This window comes from Drosophila obscura, unplaced genomic scaffold (assembly GCF_018151105.1).
Source record: "Drosophila obscura isolate BZ-5 IFL unplaced genomic scaffold, ASM1815110v1 contig_17, whole genome shotgun sequence".
Lineage (NCBI taxonomy): Eukaryota > Metazoa > Arthropoda > Insecta > Diptera > Drosophilidae > Drosophila > Drosophila obscura.
Window position 1 is genome coordinate 508,425 of NW_024542757.1, and position 17,022 is coordinate 525,446.

Sequence of the window (17,022 nt, forward strand, 5' to 3'; positions counted from 1 at the left end):
TGTGGGTGTGGGTGTGGGTGGTGGTGTAGACGGGGTCTAACGAGCTTTTACTTGCTGGCTTGCAATGCGACAGCAGCAGGTGTGCCATGGCCATGCAGGCGGACACCCGCAGACACACACGGAGGCAGGGCCACAGCTGAGTGACGATAATTGAAATTTCATCACAGTAGTTTGTGGTTTTGTAGCACTCACACACACACCAACCATTCACATGCACATGCTCCATATATGGAGACGCTGCCACTCACACTAATGCGCAATTCATGGCGGCGCCACATCGGAATGTAATTTTCTAATTCGGATATATATTGAATTTGGTTTGGTTTGGTTTGGTTTTTGGGTCTTTTGTTTGGTTTAAAACACTTTATTTCTTGGGTTTTCTCTTTAGCCTTTTGCTGGTTTCGTTTTTGTTTTTTTTTTTTTGTTTTTTTGTAGATGCAACATTTACGTGGTTTGTGTCGTGTCGTTTATGGTAAAAGTACATTAGGTATTAGTTTAAGAGATACAATAAATACTAATCAATAAATTAAATACAATCAATAAATTAGCCATACATATGTATAAGTATGTGTAGTCATATCATAATAATATACGAGTGCTCGTACTTTATTTTAATGTAATAATAAAATCTACTATGTTCAGTTTCTGGTTTTTCTTTCCATTACGTGCTTTGGGGTTGGGTTTGAGTTTTGCCTAAGTACTTACAGACCTACTTTCGTATTTCTTTACGCTTTATGCTTTACGCTTTATTCTTGATGCTTTATTCTTTTACTGCTTTGAGAGTTGTGGAGCCTTGAGTGTGGATAACATTTAATTGTCTATATAATATTTTTTAAGTTATTCTTCGCTTGCGATCTCTAAATGTGCATTAGGTGAACTGAAGAAGTGTGAGAATTGTGGCTGATTCCCCTTGTGGTGTGTAGTGGATTACCCTTTTCGATTCCGTGCGGAATGCCCTTTATAAATTCATCTAGAGGTTCGGCTACTCCCCTCTGTCCTTAGACCCCTCCTACACTAATTGTTGGCCGCAAGAAACATTTAAATGTGAAATTTTCTTTTGTCCACCCACGCACATACCTATGTATGTATGTATGTATGTATGGAGTATCTGGAGTATCTACGGTTGAGCTCTCCTACTTCCTGTATCTTTAGTTGAGTTTACAAATCTATTTGCTGGCAATTTATTCTTCTTGCTTTTCTTGGATAATGGATAATAGTAACTGCATAATTATGTATGTAAGTGTGTGTGTGTGTGTGTGTATATGGATTATCTGGGCGACCTCTGACCCCCCCGTCCCCACATCGCACCCCTATAATTTGACTAGCACAAGTACTTCTTCTTGGGTTTCATCATGCGAATGCGTCATTTGGAGCCCAACCCATTGGCCACCAATGCACTGGGCGTGGTAGCGCCCACAGCTGCAGCCCCCGCATTGCCACCGCCAGTTCCTCCGCCCACTGGGCCAGCAACAATTGTCTCACGGGCACCCGCCGCCGCTGCCGCCGCCGCCGCCTGCAGATGGGCTGACGGGGTGGGCGTGGGTGGGGATCGAGTGGCCATCGCAGTGCGGATACTGCCGGCGGGGTGCAAATGCTTGGCACTCATTTCGCTGGCCCTGGTGCTGCCACAGACCTGTAAGACAGAAGAGGAACGGAACGCAAAACAGTGTTAAGGTTAGATGTCAAAGGGAAGCGGGCAGGGAGTATGGCAGGGTACACCAACCTGGTGATGGCTATCCCAGTCTCTGTACTGGCACGAGGCGCTGCAGTAGCGAGCCATGTTGCAGCCCGAGCAGGTTTCGGTGGCCTTGCGGCCGCAGTTCCAGCACTGCTGCTGCAGAGTCCCGTTCTGGAAAGCGGGGGAGGGACAACTTTTGATTAGGGAATAACTTGACTGCGGAGGAGAGGAGACTCTACACCTACATTCTGTGGCGTGGTGATCGACGGCGACTTGTTGTCCAGATCCCGTTCGCCGCTCGAGTGGCGACTCATTTCCATGAAGAACTTCTCCATGCGCAGCCGCTCCTGGGTCATGATCTCCGCGGCCCGCGTTTCGGCAGCCACCACCGCCCGCTGGATCTCGATTACCGCCTGCCGCTTCACCTGTGCGTCACATGGAAGAGAGTTAGAGGCGTACATTTAGCATGTGGAGTATGGGGAGGGAGACCCACCTGGGTGACTGCGTCCTCGGCATTCCGCTTGAACTCGGACACTTTCTCCTCTGTTTGGCGACGCAGTTCGGCGAGAGCCGCTGGTGTTATCTCCTGGCCGCTGTTGGGATGCTGCGGCTCGATGCCCCGCTGCTGGAGGATCGTGATGGCGCGCTTCGTCTTGTCCACCATGGCCGAGATGCAGTTGAGCATTGTGTGGATGTTCTTCCACTCCTCCTCGCCCCCTGCAGCGCCTCCCGAAGCTGCATTCGGGTTGGCATTGGGGTTGGGATTGGGGTTGGCCTGTTGATTCGGATTCGGATTGGAGTTGGGATTGGGATTGGCAGCCCTCTGTGGAGGAGCCGGATGGCGCAGCTCGCGCTCGTCGCGCTGCATGAAACCAGCCGCCGAGGGCACACCCTCAGCCACGGGCAGAGTGTAGTCGCCGTAGGCCATGACCGAGTGGGCGGGATGCATGGCCATCCGCTTGTTGGGCGGAGGGGGATAGCCGGAGGCGGACAGACCCCCGCCGCTGGCCATGTACTCGCTCCACTCCTGCAGGCCGTTGTGGCCGCCGTGCTCCATCATGGAGTCCGAGGATCGGCGCTTGAAGACGGCACTGCCGCCGGCCCCGTTCGATGTGGGCGCCTCCAGCTGGACGAAGATGTCGCCGAACTCTGCACCGAACTCCATCACCGCCTGCTCGTTGTTGGTCACGTACTGGAGGGCGGACTGGTTGGTGGCCCGGGCCAGGGCCAGGATCTCGCGCTGCATCAGGGTCACGCTGTTCTTAAGCAACGGCATCACGTAGGGTCGCAGGGGCAGGTTGATGGCCTCCTGCAGGGCCAGGCGGAACTCCTCCAGCGAGATGGTGCCGCAGCACAGCGACAGGATCAGGGCTCGCACCCGCTCGCACACTTCCGGCTGGCCCAGCTCCTGCGAGAAGTGCAGCAGGGCCCCGAGGAACTTGCGCATCTTGGCCACGAGTCGTGCCTGCTCCACGTGGGCCGCTGCTGCGGCGGCGGCGGCGGCTGCAGCTGCCAGGGAGGCGGCATGCTGGGCCCCCGGAGTGGGCGAGGTTCCCGAGGAGCCCACTCCCCCGTTGACCACGGGCGAGACGCTCGCATTGCGCTGCGGTCGATGGTGCAGCTGCAGGGGCGAGTGTGGGGACCGGGGGGCGAGACTGCGCGCGGAGTCTGGCGGGGAGTCGGGTGGAGTGCGACACAAGCGATCTGCCGCTCTCTCCCGCTCCCGCTCCCTGTCCCTGTCCCTGTCTCGACTACTGTGGGATGTGCAGTTGCTGCTGTCCTTGCTGCTGCTCGACGAGGATGAACTCTTGTCCCCGTTGCTGCTGCTGCTGCTGCTGTTGGCTGTGCGAAGGAGAAGATAGTACAGCTCGTTAGTTGTGTGTTAACAATAAACAAGAGAAACAAGTCCAGGTCCAAGTCCTAGTCCTGGACAAAACACACACTCGAGTGCAACTTATCACAGGATGTGCAGCCCAGGGGCATTACAAATGCATTAGCAAGGAACTCGGGAAGGGTCAGGGCGGAGTAGGGCAGTGGGCAGAGGAACGGAAGTTGCCACAAATATCTATGTATGTGTATGTGTATGTATATGTATAATATTGCACCGACCACAACATGCTACGGCACTTGTCCTCCTGCCACATCAAGGAAGGGTGCAACAACCAACTGGCAGCATTAACAAATTTGTTTGAACATGGGAAATAAATTAGCAAACATTTTTGGTCCACGTTTCTCTCACTCGTCCTCTGCCTCGTTCTGGTGCGGTCTTCTGTGGTGTGGTCTGCCTCTGCCTCTGCTCTGCTCTGCTCTGCTGTGTGGCATGGCAGGGTTTGGCAGGGTATGGCAGGGTATGGCAGGGTATGGCATGGCAGGGCATGGGGGTGTGGCAAGTCAGGCAAGCAAATCAAGCACCACATAACGCACTAATTGCATGGGAAACGAGGGTGGGGTGGGGTGGGGCTACAGGCAGTGGCTACAACACATTGCGGTACGTGCCGTCCCATCCGATTTCGCCCCCATCCAGGATCCTGCCAAAGCGATGCTGTAGCTCAAAAATGAAAAGCTTAACGCAAATCCGCAATGCGCAGATGGCCGGAGGAGCCGCTGGGACCCAGAGTGCCAGGCGGCAAAGCAATACAAAGGCGATTTGCCTTATAAGTTTAGTTCTGCAGCCCCGATTAATGTTAGTTTTGTTGGGACTTCACTTCGACTCAGAACAGTCATTCCCAAGTGCTCGAAGTTCGGATTCATTTCAATATTTAGTTTCATCGAATAAAAGAGGGAACCTTTTCTGGAAACATTTGTCGCCTGTGCCGAAGCTTTGATGCCCAAACACAGACACACAAACTTTGTTTGCACAAGCTAATGGAAATTGTTTATGGGTCTGTATGTGTGTGTGTGTTTGGGGTGGTCCTCCAGTGGGTGGCTGACAGACACGCTGAGAGGCGAATGTTGCTGCTGACGACGATGATGATGACGATGACGATGACGACAACGACGATGCGATGGCAATGGCAGTCGGTTGATGTTGCCGCTACTGCTGTTGCTTTTGCTACTGCTGCTGCTGCTTCTGCGGCTGCTGCACAGTTTGCTTTTGTGATAATGATTGTGGATACAGCTGCAACTGGGTGTGTTTTCACAGCCATTCAGGCATGCGACCGCCATGCCAATCGAAGGGACACACAGATACAGTGAGGCACACAGCGAGACAGACAGACAGACAGACAGAGAGATATACGAACGGAGATACGCAGCACATAGTCGTAGTCGGGAGGCATCACTCACCCAGTCGGCGGCGCTTATCAAACGCCAAACATAGACAATGATGGATCACATGGACGTCTCCACAGCCCACACTCGCCCACCCAATCCACCCACCCCGTTTCGCTCCGCTCCCTTAATTGGCTGCCAGCCTTCCGTTCCCATCCAACCCGCAACCCGCAACCCCTTCTGCCTATGCTCGCTTCTGTGGTACAATTGTAAAATATTGCACTTGACCGGGCTTAAAAGTTTTTGGTTTGTTTGGGTTCTATTTGTTGTTGTTGTTGTTGTTGCTGTTGCCTTTTTGGAAACCTCAACCGACCAAAAGTTGGTGTCCAGAGAGTCCAGAGCGAGGACCAGACCAGCAGCAGATGTAGCAGCTGTGGGAGCCAAAAACCCACGCAAAACCCAAAAAACTATTTACAAAATTTTTCTGTGTTGACAATTCACATATTTTCTAAAACATAATGTCCAATGGCCACGGGCAGGGATTGGACCAGGGATACGGGATCGGGAACGGGATCGGGAGCGGGAGCGGGTATAGGGTGTGGCTGGGCTCCAACTGCTGGCTCAACATTGGCCCGCAGCATGAGGCTTGCTCCGGTTGTGGCATCGATTTAAGGTTACGTATACGCAGCATGGGCCAGGCCAGGCCAGGCCAGTCCAGGCGGTCGGCATGCGTCTGCTACCACTCTTCCCAAAGAGTCTATATATATGTATGTGTGTGTGTGTGTGTGTGTGTGTTTGTATATGCATGTGTGTGTGTTAGTGTGGGCAACTGAATTTGCACAGCTGCGTCCCATAGATTGCAGTCGAGCGCACAAAACGAAACGTTTGCAAGTTTAGTTTGTTGTTGTTGTTGTTGCTGTTGTCATTGCTGCTGCCACTGCTGCTGCTCCTGCTGCTGCTGCTGCTGGTTGTGGCATAGTCATTTGGGAAAACAATCATTTTGGCAAATATTCATCATGCGCTGTTTGTGGCACAGACTGACGACTGAGATAGAGACAAACAAAAAGAGAGGCAGAGAGATAGAGGGATGGAGAGAGACAGTCAGAGACATCATGAGGTTCGGTTCCCATTGTTGTGGTTTCTCCTCCTCTCTGTTGAACAAAACTTTGCACAAAAATGCTAATTAGCGGACTGAACTTTAAGCGTCTTAAATGCAAAGCGGCCACACATCATTTTCCTTCCCTGGGAATCGCCACAGGTATAGCACACGCACAGGCACAGCAACAGCCACAATAACAGTGGCAATCAAAGCAAAGCACACAGAACGAGGCACATCATCCCCCGCCTACGCCACCACCTCCCCCTCCAGCAGCTCATGCTCGTGCTTTACCACTCCATGCCGCCTAAAAGGCAGGCAACAGAATGTTCGCCTGCGTGCGGGCTGCTGCTGGGAACAATGCCAGCAGCGGTTTCTGTGTTTTTTCCTCTTATTTGGATGGATGGATGGCTGGATGGTTGAGGGGAAGAGAAAGGTTGTGCGTGGCCCACAGCGGGACCTGCTGCGGAGCTGGGGTCTGTGGCTCTGTGGCTCTGTCGCTCCGACTGAGGTTGTGGCCCCTGCGCAGAGACCAATCTCCAATGCTCTCTGCTCTGTGGACAGAGGGACGGGAAGAGAGTGTGGATCCACACTCAACGCAGCTTATTCTGTAGCTCTCCTTTCATTCCGTATACACACTTTAAGGAGGACAGGCTCCCTTCTGCCACAACAATATCACCGAGGAGGCTGCACCCACCGCACAGACACACAGCTGCTGCCATTCACACCATCAATCGCCCGAGCCGTCAGCTGGTCGAGCAGTCCGCTTCTGTGCACCCAATTGAACGCCTTAAAGTATGCTCCATTCCACTTCCATTCTACTCACCTTTAAGCCTTCGGCAAATGGCCGCCGCTGTGGCTGCTGTTGCTGTGTTGTTGGTTGAGGCAGCTGCTGCTGACGCTGCTCCCGTCACCGCCGTCACCACCACGGACGATGATGATGACGATGACGCGGGTGGCACCTGAACACCTGCTGCTGTGGCCACCGCCAAGGCGGCTCCAGCTGCCACCGCTGCCGCCGCCGCTGCGGCTACGTCATATGAGTCCTTGTCGGTAATCTCCTCCTTAATTATCGCTTTGCCATCGAGCGCCATCTGGAAATAGTCGAGCAAATTAGTTGAGAAATATAAGCCGCAGGAAGGAGGGCCTGCGAGGACTGCGAGGACTGGGAGGACGAACGAGAACCCGCCCACGCCCAACTAATTCCCCCGACAGACTGCACGGGTTCCCACAGCGGCGGCGATAGACAAAAACATCAAGTGACAAAGTTCTCACATTATGTTTTCAACTTATTTGATTTCAATTTGATTAAATGGTTGTCTGACATGCAAATTGGGTGCGCCCGCACACAGAAGTCCTTGGACTCCTGGCCAAATGGGGAGCCAACAGCAGCTGTCGGTTTAATGTGCCTAAACGGCTTCCCTTCCATCAAAGGCGAGAATGTACAAAACACATTTAAAATTAATGCAAAAGACATTGAAACTTCGACTATATGGAAAGTCGACTCTAGCGACTATATTCCTATGAATGATTCGCTCTGTAAGCTCAAATCACAACATTAAATGTACCCCCATTCCCCCAAATATTTTTGTATTCTTCTATTTAATTTTCAACAAATGGGAATTCTTTGAATATTTTTCTGCCATCTAAAAGAATTGAAAGCAATTTCCCCACCATCCCATTCAGCAGCTGCGCACAGTCCACACGCTGTGGACACCTGTTCCGTAATTGAGTTGAAGAACTTTTCCCTGCAGACTCTGCCGCGCCTTCGACTCAATGAATTTCCATGGTGAACTCTTGGCAGTTCGTCCGTTCGTGCCGAGGAAAACTCGATTGCTCTATTGGATGGTGGTGGCCTTGCTAATTGACTCAACAAATGCGCTTCCTGTTTATTGGCAGTGGCAACTAACCCTTCTCCAGTGCTGCCCACCAATTGGACCCTTCCCCCCCCCCCCCCTGCATACCCCTCCCGGACACAGCATGTTCATGTCCAGAGCAAAACATTTTTCTGTTGATTTTTATCACTAAAATATGTAAATACCTCTGCGGACTGTGGGAGTTTGTGCAGCTTTTCGAGGCAAGCCCCTGCATAAACAAGAGGGTGGTGGGTGGTGGGTAAAAACAACAAGAAACTGAACAGAAGGCTGTGCATGAAGAGTGAATGAGAGGTTGGAAGGGGGTGGTAGTGGGGCATGGGCATGGGCATGGAAACCTGTTCATTTTCATTCATGCTTTCGATCAATCTTTGCGGCCTTTTATTTCGGTAGAGGTGTAAGAATCGTCTGTGGAGGCATCCATCGTGTGTTTAAAGTCCATCGTCGCCGCACTGGCTAATACGTATCCCCCCACTCCCCGCAATTAGTGCCCCAGGGAGGTGGATACAACCCCCCGCCTAACCGCCTAACAGCTGGAGCAGCTGTTTGGCATCAGAGCAGAAATTACACACAGCAAAATGCTGCAAATGAAATGAAATTCTATTGAAAACAAACACTTGACACGGCGGCAGCTGCCGTTTTGCCAAATGACTGCGAGAGATGGCCCACAGATCGGGCCATGTCCCCTGTCCACAGTGCCCCCTATTCAGCATATGGCAGACACAACACTTGTCAACTGTTTTGCGAGGTCTTTTCGAATGAAGTTTGCAAAAATACCAACAAAAGACAATGCATATGCATGTGTGTACAGGGTACACACACAAGCGTGGGGCGGTTGGCAGGGCGGCAGATTAGATGAGGGGCAAACAACAAGTGTTTTCAGGTAAGAGAGCTACTACAGGCACAGGCACAGGCAGAGGCAGAGGCCAAGGAACCCAGCACTGTTCAGCATTGTTCGGCATTGGGGCTGAGTCACTTAATGGCCCCCAACGTTGCCTGCCACCAGCTGCTGCCGCCACTGGCAGTGCCTCCTGTTCCGCCACTGCCACTGCCTCTGCTCTGGCTCTGGCTCTCGCCCTGGCTATGACGAATGAATCAAATGTCAGAAGCAGCCGTGTCGTTGTCGCTCAAGCAGCTGTCGCCTGTCGTCGCCAGAAGGCGCCCCTAGTGCCTCAGTTAACCCCCAGCCAGCTGCCACTCCCCGGCAACCCCACCCCACCCGCTCTGTACCTCCGCAGGCACTTCAAAGAGATGGCAGCCTCACAAGCTTCCATCGCAGGAAAATGGAAAATGTCGCCCGCAGAAGTTTTTCCCACAAAACTTGGGGCAGCTCTGAGGCTGAAGCTGTAGCAGCAGCTGAGGATGGGACTGAGACTGAGGCTGAGGCTGATGCTGAGGCAGCGTCTGTGTGGCAGGGGGACTGGGGCTTCGACGGCTGCTGCTGCTGCTGCTGGCGAAATTGCCAAGAGGAAAAGTAATTATTTAAACAGAGACGGCAGCAGCGGCAGCAGCGGCAGCAGCAGGCACAGTGGGCTGAAAGACTCAATTAGTGATATGTTCAACCACAAACTGCAACAGAATTTGGACATTATACCTGCCATTACGTTTAGAATTTATTAATTTACAACCTGACAATTTTATTAATTTCTTTTCAAAGCATTTATCTTTTCCATTTGCCACAGTGTCCACTCACTACGGGGGCGGGGCGAGGCAACTACTTGACAAGTGGAAAGCTACAGCAAAACACAAAGCAATTTCCCGGGATAATTTTCAATTAGGCTCGCAAAGAGCATAAAAAAACAAAAGAAAATTCTTAAACGACATTCATTTAATGCTGTGGGCAGGAGAGGGCAGGAGAGGGCAGAGCCATGTGCTGGACACCAAAGCATTTTATACTTTTATCCCTTTTGCTAACAAAAACACACCCAGATGTGGATGTGGATGGGTCAAGGGGTGCAGGGCGGGGCAGGGCGGGACAGAGTGTTAACGAAAAGGCGCGCCAACTGTAATAACAACAACAGAAGCGTTAACGCTGCTGCGGAGGCAGGAGACGGATGGAGAAGCAGAGAGCAGTGCCACAAGCAGCAGTTGATGGCCAGCCCCAGAATGCGGTGGAGGGAATGAAAATGCTGGAAAAATCACAGCACAGCTGCATGTGCTTTTCCCGTAAGCTGCCCGACGACGTCCACAGCCACGTCCCAGGTCCAGGGCCAGGTCCAGGGCCAGATCCTGCCTCTTCATTCACATGTGCCTGTGCCTGTGCCAGTGTGTGTGAATGACAACCCACTCGAATGCCGGACGCCGAGCACTATGTAGCGTTGTTTCTGCAGCTCTGCGGAGTCCGCATTGTGCGTCATTATGCGCAAGTGGCGCCCCAATCCTGGGAGAGATTACTGGCGGCGACACCTGTGCAACAGCAGCAGCAGCAGACGAGCGAGCCCCACGTCTGCATATGTGTGTGCGTACGTGTGAGAGTGTTTTACAGTTAAAAACTTTTTTGCAAGTCGCTACGTCAGCTGCTTCATTACACTGTGTGAGGGGAGGCGAGGCAGGGGAGGCAGCAGCTCTACAAATGTACGTATGCTAGATGAGAGAGGGGCTGGCAGTGTGTGGCAGTGTGTGAGGGAATGGGTTGGGTGAGAAGTTCCTGGGAAGTTTTTAATTAGACGAGCCCTGGCGGTGGGACGAAGGCCACTCCCAGGGTGATAATTAACGATTCAATGCTGTAATTTACAGCTAATGAATGGGAGAATTGTACAACACTTTGCTTTGATGTGAAACTATTGATTTGGTTTACTTCCTTATCGAATTGGAGCGAGTATCGATTGGTATCTAGTGAATATGGAAATGCTTGTAGTTTGCAATATATTCTAGTGAGCTTTAACTTACATATATCAGTAAATTCATGTATTTTTCAGTATTAAATAACAGTATATTTCCGTATTTTTTGCATAGCTATATTTAAGGCTTATTTAATATAAATTCTATTAAAAACCAGCGACCAATCAGCATATTCTGTGGCAGCCCTCGTCAACTATTTGCTAAAGGCCTCTCAGTCGTGCAACGTGCCGCAGCATCGGCGTCATTTCGAATTACACATCACGCGCACACACAGAGGCAGAGGCAGACAAACGGACGGACGGAGAAACATACAGACATACAGACGGCAGCATAAGCGGTGGCAACATAAACATTTTTGCACTACTCGCCGCACGTGTGAGTCTGCCACACCACTCCACTCCACTCCACTCTCTCCTGCTGTTGCTGTTGTTATTGCCTGCTCCTGCCTCTCCGTTCACCCTTCATTTGCAGCCTGTGTGGGGCATAATAAGATAATGGCTTGTCAGAGAGCAGCAACAGCGGCACGGCAGCAGCCTCGGGGGGAAAAAACAGTTGAACGAGCGAGTGTCGCGCTTAATCGGCTTTATGGTCTGTTTTATTTCCGATATGAACTGCTTTATGTCCAGAGTGCGCGAGTGCGAACGACAGGGAGAAATGTGGAATGAGAGAATGAGAGAAGGGGTGAACTAAATTGGAGAACATTTGCCTGCCACATGTTGCCCACAAAATGTATTTAGTCATCCCAATTATGCCACATCCAGCAGCTGATGGCCGCCAGCTGCTGCTGCTGCTGCTGCTGCTGCTACTCTTCTTGCCTCCAGCGATGCATGCAATTTTCCCAAAAGCCAAACGGGGCCTTGCTGCAATTGAAGATTTTCCAGCTGCCTCAGCTTGTTTCCCGTCTGATTGGAAAATCATTTTGTAGCAGCTTTTGCAGCAAGCAGCACGTGGCACTGTGCAAGTTTCGGTGCCGTGTCTGTGTCTGTGTCTGAGGCAGGGCAGCCAAGTTGTCTGCTGCTGGCAGCAGCAGCAGCAACAGCAGCAACTACAACTACCACACAGTGACTGTGGCAGAGACGAGACCAGGCAGCAACTGCTGGCAACACATGGTGGCACGTGTCGACGTTGACGACGGCTTTTGGCCATGGCTGCACTAGACAGCAGCGGCAACAAGAGCAGTGGCTGCTGCTGCTGCTGCTGCGGCTGCCACTGCCGTTTTCAATTAAAAATTGCGAATGACAGCAGGTGCTGTTGATGGCTTCTCTGGCTTGCTTTTCCCCTGGATATGTGCACCTGTGAGTGCGGTTGGCTGTGTCTAAGGAGAGCAGAGCAGAGACCTTTCCATTAGCAGCACCTGCGTCCAGGCAGCAACTCTAGGCCTGCGCCCTATCATATACCAAAGCATCGAAATACTAAAGTTTAAACGGAAATACATTGCATTAGATATTGTCGGGGCACAAATCGATGCCCTGGGTGTTGCAAGTAGCCGCCCCCCCATGGCACTGCAGCAACAATCTTGTAAGCTTTTTCTCCTCGTTTTTTTCTTTCATTTTTTTTTGCCGAAATCTGTTGCAGACACTTGAGCCAGCAGCTCAAACAACTGTGGCATGACAACTTACAAGAAGGAACGGACTGGAGTGGCTGATCCGGAGGCAGGAGATGACGGCAGAGGCGATGGGGCAGCTGCTGCTGCTGCTGCCGCTGGCGGGCGCAGTTTTTCAGTCTCCTTCGATGTGGCTGCTGCTGCTGTTTCTGTTTCTGTTCCTGTTGTTGCCCCGGGCATCATCTGTGTTTCATCTGGCGTAAGAAATATTGCGCCAGCTGGGCCAGCTGCTTCATTTTGTCGACGCCCCCTTTTCCCAGGGAGGGGACTAAGTATATCTGCGTGTCAGTGTGTGTGTTCGTGTGTGTGTGTGGCAAGGTCAGCCCTGTTTGAGGCTGGAGATTTAAGGCTGTGGCTGCTGCTGCGGCTGCGGCTGCCGCAAATCCAATTCAAATGCTCGGCGCCAAGTGGGGGCGACAATTTGGTAGCCTGCCAGCAAATGGCGTCTGCGATTGCACTGGACATGCCGTTACTCCTGGACACACAAACTTTTTCTGCGAGGGACAAAATGTTTAAAACATAAGCGGGTGGGGAAACTGGGCAAAAGGATTGCAGATGGCATGGGGTGGGTGTGGACTGTGGACTGTGGATCAGGGTTAATGGTTAAAGCATTGAAACAGATTACGAGGAGGTGTTCAGTAGAGGAGTTGCGGCAGAGCCTTTTGATTTTCCGATGCTAGTATATCCTCAGCGTATATTCTGTATTTGTGCCTGCCGCTGGCAGGACTCCTTTGCCTTTCTCTATTGTTTATACACAAAATGTTCCCTCTTGTATATTCTTTTTTGAACATTTTCCTAGTATGACATTTTTGCGTTTTGCCCCCCAAAAACATTTCGTGCTGCTCTATGGCCCACGTCTTTTTAATAAGCTGCCACTTGCAGCGCCAACAATTCCGGTGGCAGTGGCAAAAGCCACAACAACGAACGAAAACCTCCGAAAAACCCCCAGCGGGGAAACGGATGGCAGCCAGGCGAACAGAAGAACTAGGAGTAGGAAAACGGAAGAGTCGGTGGTAAATCCGAATTTTGTTTTTGACTTTTTCGATTAAGTGTATGCTCTGCAGAGCGGGTAAGGAGAGGGGAGTGGGCGTACCGTTAGTTGCTGTTCTGTGTGTGACATTTTCGCGCTTTTTTAGCTTCCATTTTTCCCGTGCTGCATGCCCCATGCCATGCCCCGTCCTGTGGCCATTCCCCTAAACATCTCTTGCTCTAGGCTTCAGCTCCTATCGCTTCCAATGTTTGCCTTTGAGCTTTGAGGAAGGTTTTCTTTTCTTTTCTTTTATCTGGTTTTGCTTTCCTTTCGTGCGCCGTTACTTTCCGTTCCATTCGTTTGCTTGAGTCTAATAAGCAAATTGACTTATTTCCGGTGGCCATGTTGTTTGTTGTCTCAGCTGTTTCGTGCCGCAAACAAAATGGCGTCTCATTAGTCAATGTCGTCTAGGCGAGGCAAGCGACGAGGCGGCATCTTAATTGCCAAAGGTGTGAAAATCCAAAAACTTTTTTCTGTTTGCTTTTTTCGCTTCTTTTTTTTACGTGTGCCGTGCCGCAAAGTTTGCAGTGCTAATGATTGATTGAGCCCTTGATGGATTGCCGTTTCCCTGGATGGCTGGCTGGCTGGCTGGCTGGATGGTTGAATAAATGCCTGGGCGAGCTGTTTGCTATTCCGGGGCGGGTGTGGTGGAAGGGAGGGACCCAGAGTGAGGCACATGTGGCCCCGGCTAATTTGATGCCAGGCAACAGCTGCATTTGTCATGTGCATTTTCACCTGTGCCACCTGCTGCCTCATGCCGTCTATTACGCTAATAACTTTGCCCTTTTTCGCCGCTGTCCATTTTAAATGCCATGCCCATGGACTTGGTACACATGGTCACTGGCGGCAGGCCCTGCCACACGCCCGGCCCGTCCCAGCCCGTATGCCCCCCTTTGTGTCCTGGGTGGTCCTGCAAATAGACCCGTGCCAGTGCAATGCATTATTCAATAGGACATTGTCGAATGGCTGATTGCCCGATGATTACTGATTAGATGAGGGCCGGCGCTCCGATTTGCCCACGGGCCAAAACAAAACCAAATTGCTGACACACTAATTGAACGGCAGCCGGACTGGAGTGCAGGTCAGATTTGGCTGAAATACGAGCATTGCCTGCATTTGTATGTCCTTACTGGTCAATCGGATTGTACATTATTGATTGTTGAATTAATTTACATTATCGAGCAAATATTTGAGGCAGAGAATTAATTGGTAGAACATGTTTTATATTGAATACCCTTTAGGCTCCTTTTCAGATTAACAATTTTTTAGGGTATCCCCAAATCACAATATTAAAAGATTAACGACTGTTCGATCCATGTTACTCAAGAGCCAGGGAGGGTATCAATCAGTCCAATCCCTTATTACGACATAGTTGGGAATCTTCTTTTCTTTGCTTTTTGCGCTGGCACTGCATTGTTGAATGAACAGCGGAAAAAATGAGAGAACAAAAAACAACAGTACGCAGCGCGGCGAGAGCCTCCAAGCTGTTAAAATGTTTATGCAGGTGTCATGCCTGCATGACAGACACCACACTGAGAGAAAAGGCGAGCAGCGGATAGATCGAGTAGGTACGGAATGGCAAACCGTAACAACAATAGCAACAACAATGATCTGTCAGGCGGTGCGACGGGTAAGGGCAAAAAGGCCGAAAGACAGCTGCCCTCTCACACTTGTTCCGATCTCCCTGCCTTCCCTCTTTCCCTCTTTCTTTCTCTTGCTCTGTCTCTGTCTCTTTCTCTCTTTGTTGATCACCAACTGTGGCAGCTGCAAATCCAAGGCCACAGCTGGCCAGGTGATTCCAGGCTGAGTCATGGCCTGCTCTGGAGTTCTGTAGTTATCCCCAGAATTGAGCGATCTGCTACAGCTGATAATTATGATACGCCCATACTCATACGAGTATTCTGCCTCAATATTTGACTTGTGGGTTTTTCCCCTCGGCATTAAAACATGTGTGACATTGAAAAGAGAATATTATATTAATGGGTGCACTGTAGAAAACAATTTTAGAAGTTCCTACAACATTTAATATTAATAATAATAAGTATTGTATTTAAAGTTTGCATTTGTATTTAAAGTTCGACAAACAAATCAACAGACAAATTTATTTTCCCAGTCTATTATCAACACGGACTCTCCACGGACGACAGCCAGGCCTAAGGATCTGCCCATTTATTCTAATCATTATTCAAAATTTATCTGGAGACACTTTCCGCAGTAAAAGTTTTGGCTTTCGGGCATTTATTTACAACAGCAGTCACAGATGGAATCGACAGATGGCTGCAGGAGGCGCAGTGGCACAGGGGCACAAGGGACACGGGACACGGGACAGCAGCTGCGACACATGGCAGCCAGCTGCAATTATTTGCAGTTGGAAGTTCTGTTTCTGTTGGGAACGCGGGCGCACAAGGCCATCAGAAACAGACGGCGGCCAAAGTCATGGACCAAAAACCCAGTCGAGGCAACTTCCGACCCCCCAGCCCCTGGCCTGCCACGGGGCAAAAACAGCAAAAAGAGGGCAAATAATTTATAATTTCGCACGTGAAACTGACAAAGCAGAGGGAAAGCGAGATTTTCCTACACATCGGATCGCATCGCATCGCATCCCATCCCCCTTCCTCCACCCCACCGTGGCACACTATGTCTGTGTTCTGCTAAAACTTTTATTCGAGCACTTGACAAACGAATTTGTATCTGCAGTTGTGCTCGCCGAATGTTTGAGCAAATAAAAAACAGATGCGTCTTGGCCACACTCGAATCTTTGTATCTACCGATACGAGATGCTCGCACTGTATCTTGTTAGGGGGGCCAAAGACACTTCGAGTGGCATGAGACAGCTGGCCCTGGACGAGCCACAATCAACATGTGTTGGCCAGAGCTCATACATACGCGTAGCATCCACAGATGCGAATGATGCGGATGCTGATGATGCGCATCTGTGGTTATGGCATTCAATTCTCCAGGGGGACTTACCATTTTATCTGATCTGTTGGGTTATTCTTGGTTGCTTGGATCTATATATAATAATTTTAAGTTCGGTTGAAACTGTTGTTGGCTTTGGCTTGTTTTAGTTTGTTTTGTTTCTTGTTTGATTCAGTTCGAGTGCAACATCTTTTTATTTCTATTTAATTATCTGTTTGTTTTTCACTTCTGACTAGTGGACTCAATTAGTTTTCTTAATTATTGTTTGGCGTTCTTTCATTGTTTCATTATTTACACTTTTCGAGGGGAACACAGCGCGGAACCGACCGACACTCGAACCGGCATTTCGAAGCAATGCCAAGCGAATATTCTGAATGGCGCGCTGGAACCGCAGTAATCGGCCTCGGCATCGGAGGCACTGCCAGCGACAGCATGCAATCCACGCGGAAGTCGGAACGTGGTTAAAGAGTGCGGAGTGGAGCGGAGCGGAGCGAGAGTGCGCTCACGTCCGAACAGGCGAAAGATGGATTTGTTTGTGAGAAGAGCAGCCGCTGCCGCCACTCAGGTAGCGAGCGCGATTCGTGTCGTATCGTGTCGTGTCGTGTCGTGTCTCTGGTTATGCTTCGTATTCGTCGTCGCCTGCTTGCACTCGGGCCAGGCGCCTGCGCAGGCATTCGCAGTTGCAGATGGAACAGCTGTTTCCTCCTCTCCTCTCCTCTTCACACGCCGCCAGCCCTTGCTCTTATCGCTGGGCTGTGGCAGAGGCAACAA

The 17,022-nt window shown here is 50.7% G+C and overlaps 1 protein-coding gene across 2 annotated transcripts; it reads right to left on the bottom strand.

Annotated features, from left to right (window-relative positions):
* Positions 1-383: 383 nt before the first annotated feature.
* Positions 384-16,767, bottom strand: LOC111079172 (protein CBFA2T3). 2 transcript variants are annotated; one of them, XM_041592045.1, is made up of 6 exons: positions 16,303-16,767; positions 6,811-7,078; positions 2,172-3,520; positions 1,924-2,103; positions 1,724-1,849; positions 384-1,633 (listed from the first exon to the last, which is right to left on the bottom strand). In XM_041592045.1, exons 1-6 carry the CDS (start codon positions 16,303-16,305, stop codon positions 1,364-1,366), a joined length of 2,196 nt encoding a protein of 731 aa, XP_041447979.1. In that variant the 5' UTR covers positions 16,306-16,767; the 3' UTR covers positions 384-1,363. The 2 variants fall into 2 exon arrangements, with proteins under 2 accessions (XP_041447979.1, XP_041447980.1); XM_041592046.1 differs by having other exon boundaries at positions 1,542-1,633; positions 1,724-1,871.
* Positions 16,768-17,022: the final 255 nt, after the last annotated feature.

Bases quoted from the DNA above. Each gene is read 5' to 3' on its own strand.
- LOC111079172 (XM_041592045.1), bottom strand. The intron at 2,104-2,171 runs GTGGGTCTCCCT...TGTGACGCACAG, and splicing joins CCGAGGACGCAGTCACCCAG to GTGAAGCGGCAGGCGGTAAT. The intron at 1,634-1,723 runs GTTGGTGTACCC...TCTGTCTTACAG, and splicing joins ACTGGGATAGCCATCACCAG to GTCTGTGGCAGCACCAGGGC.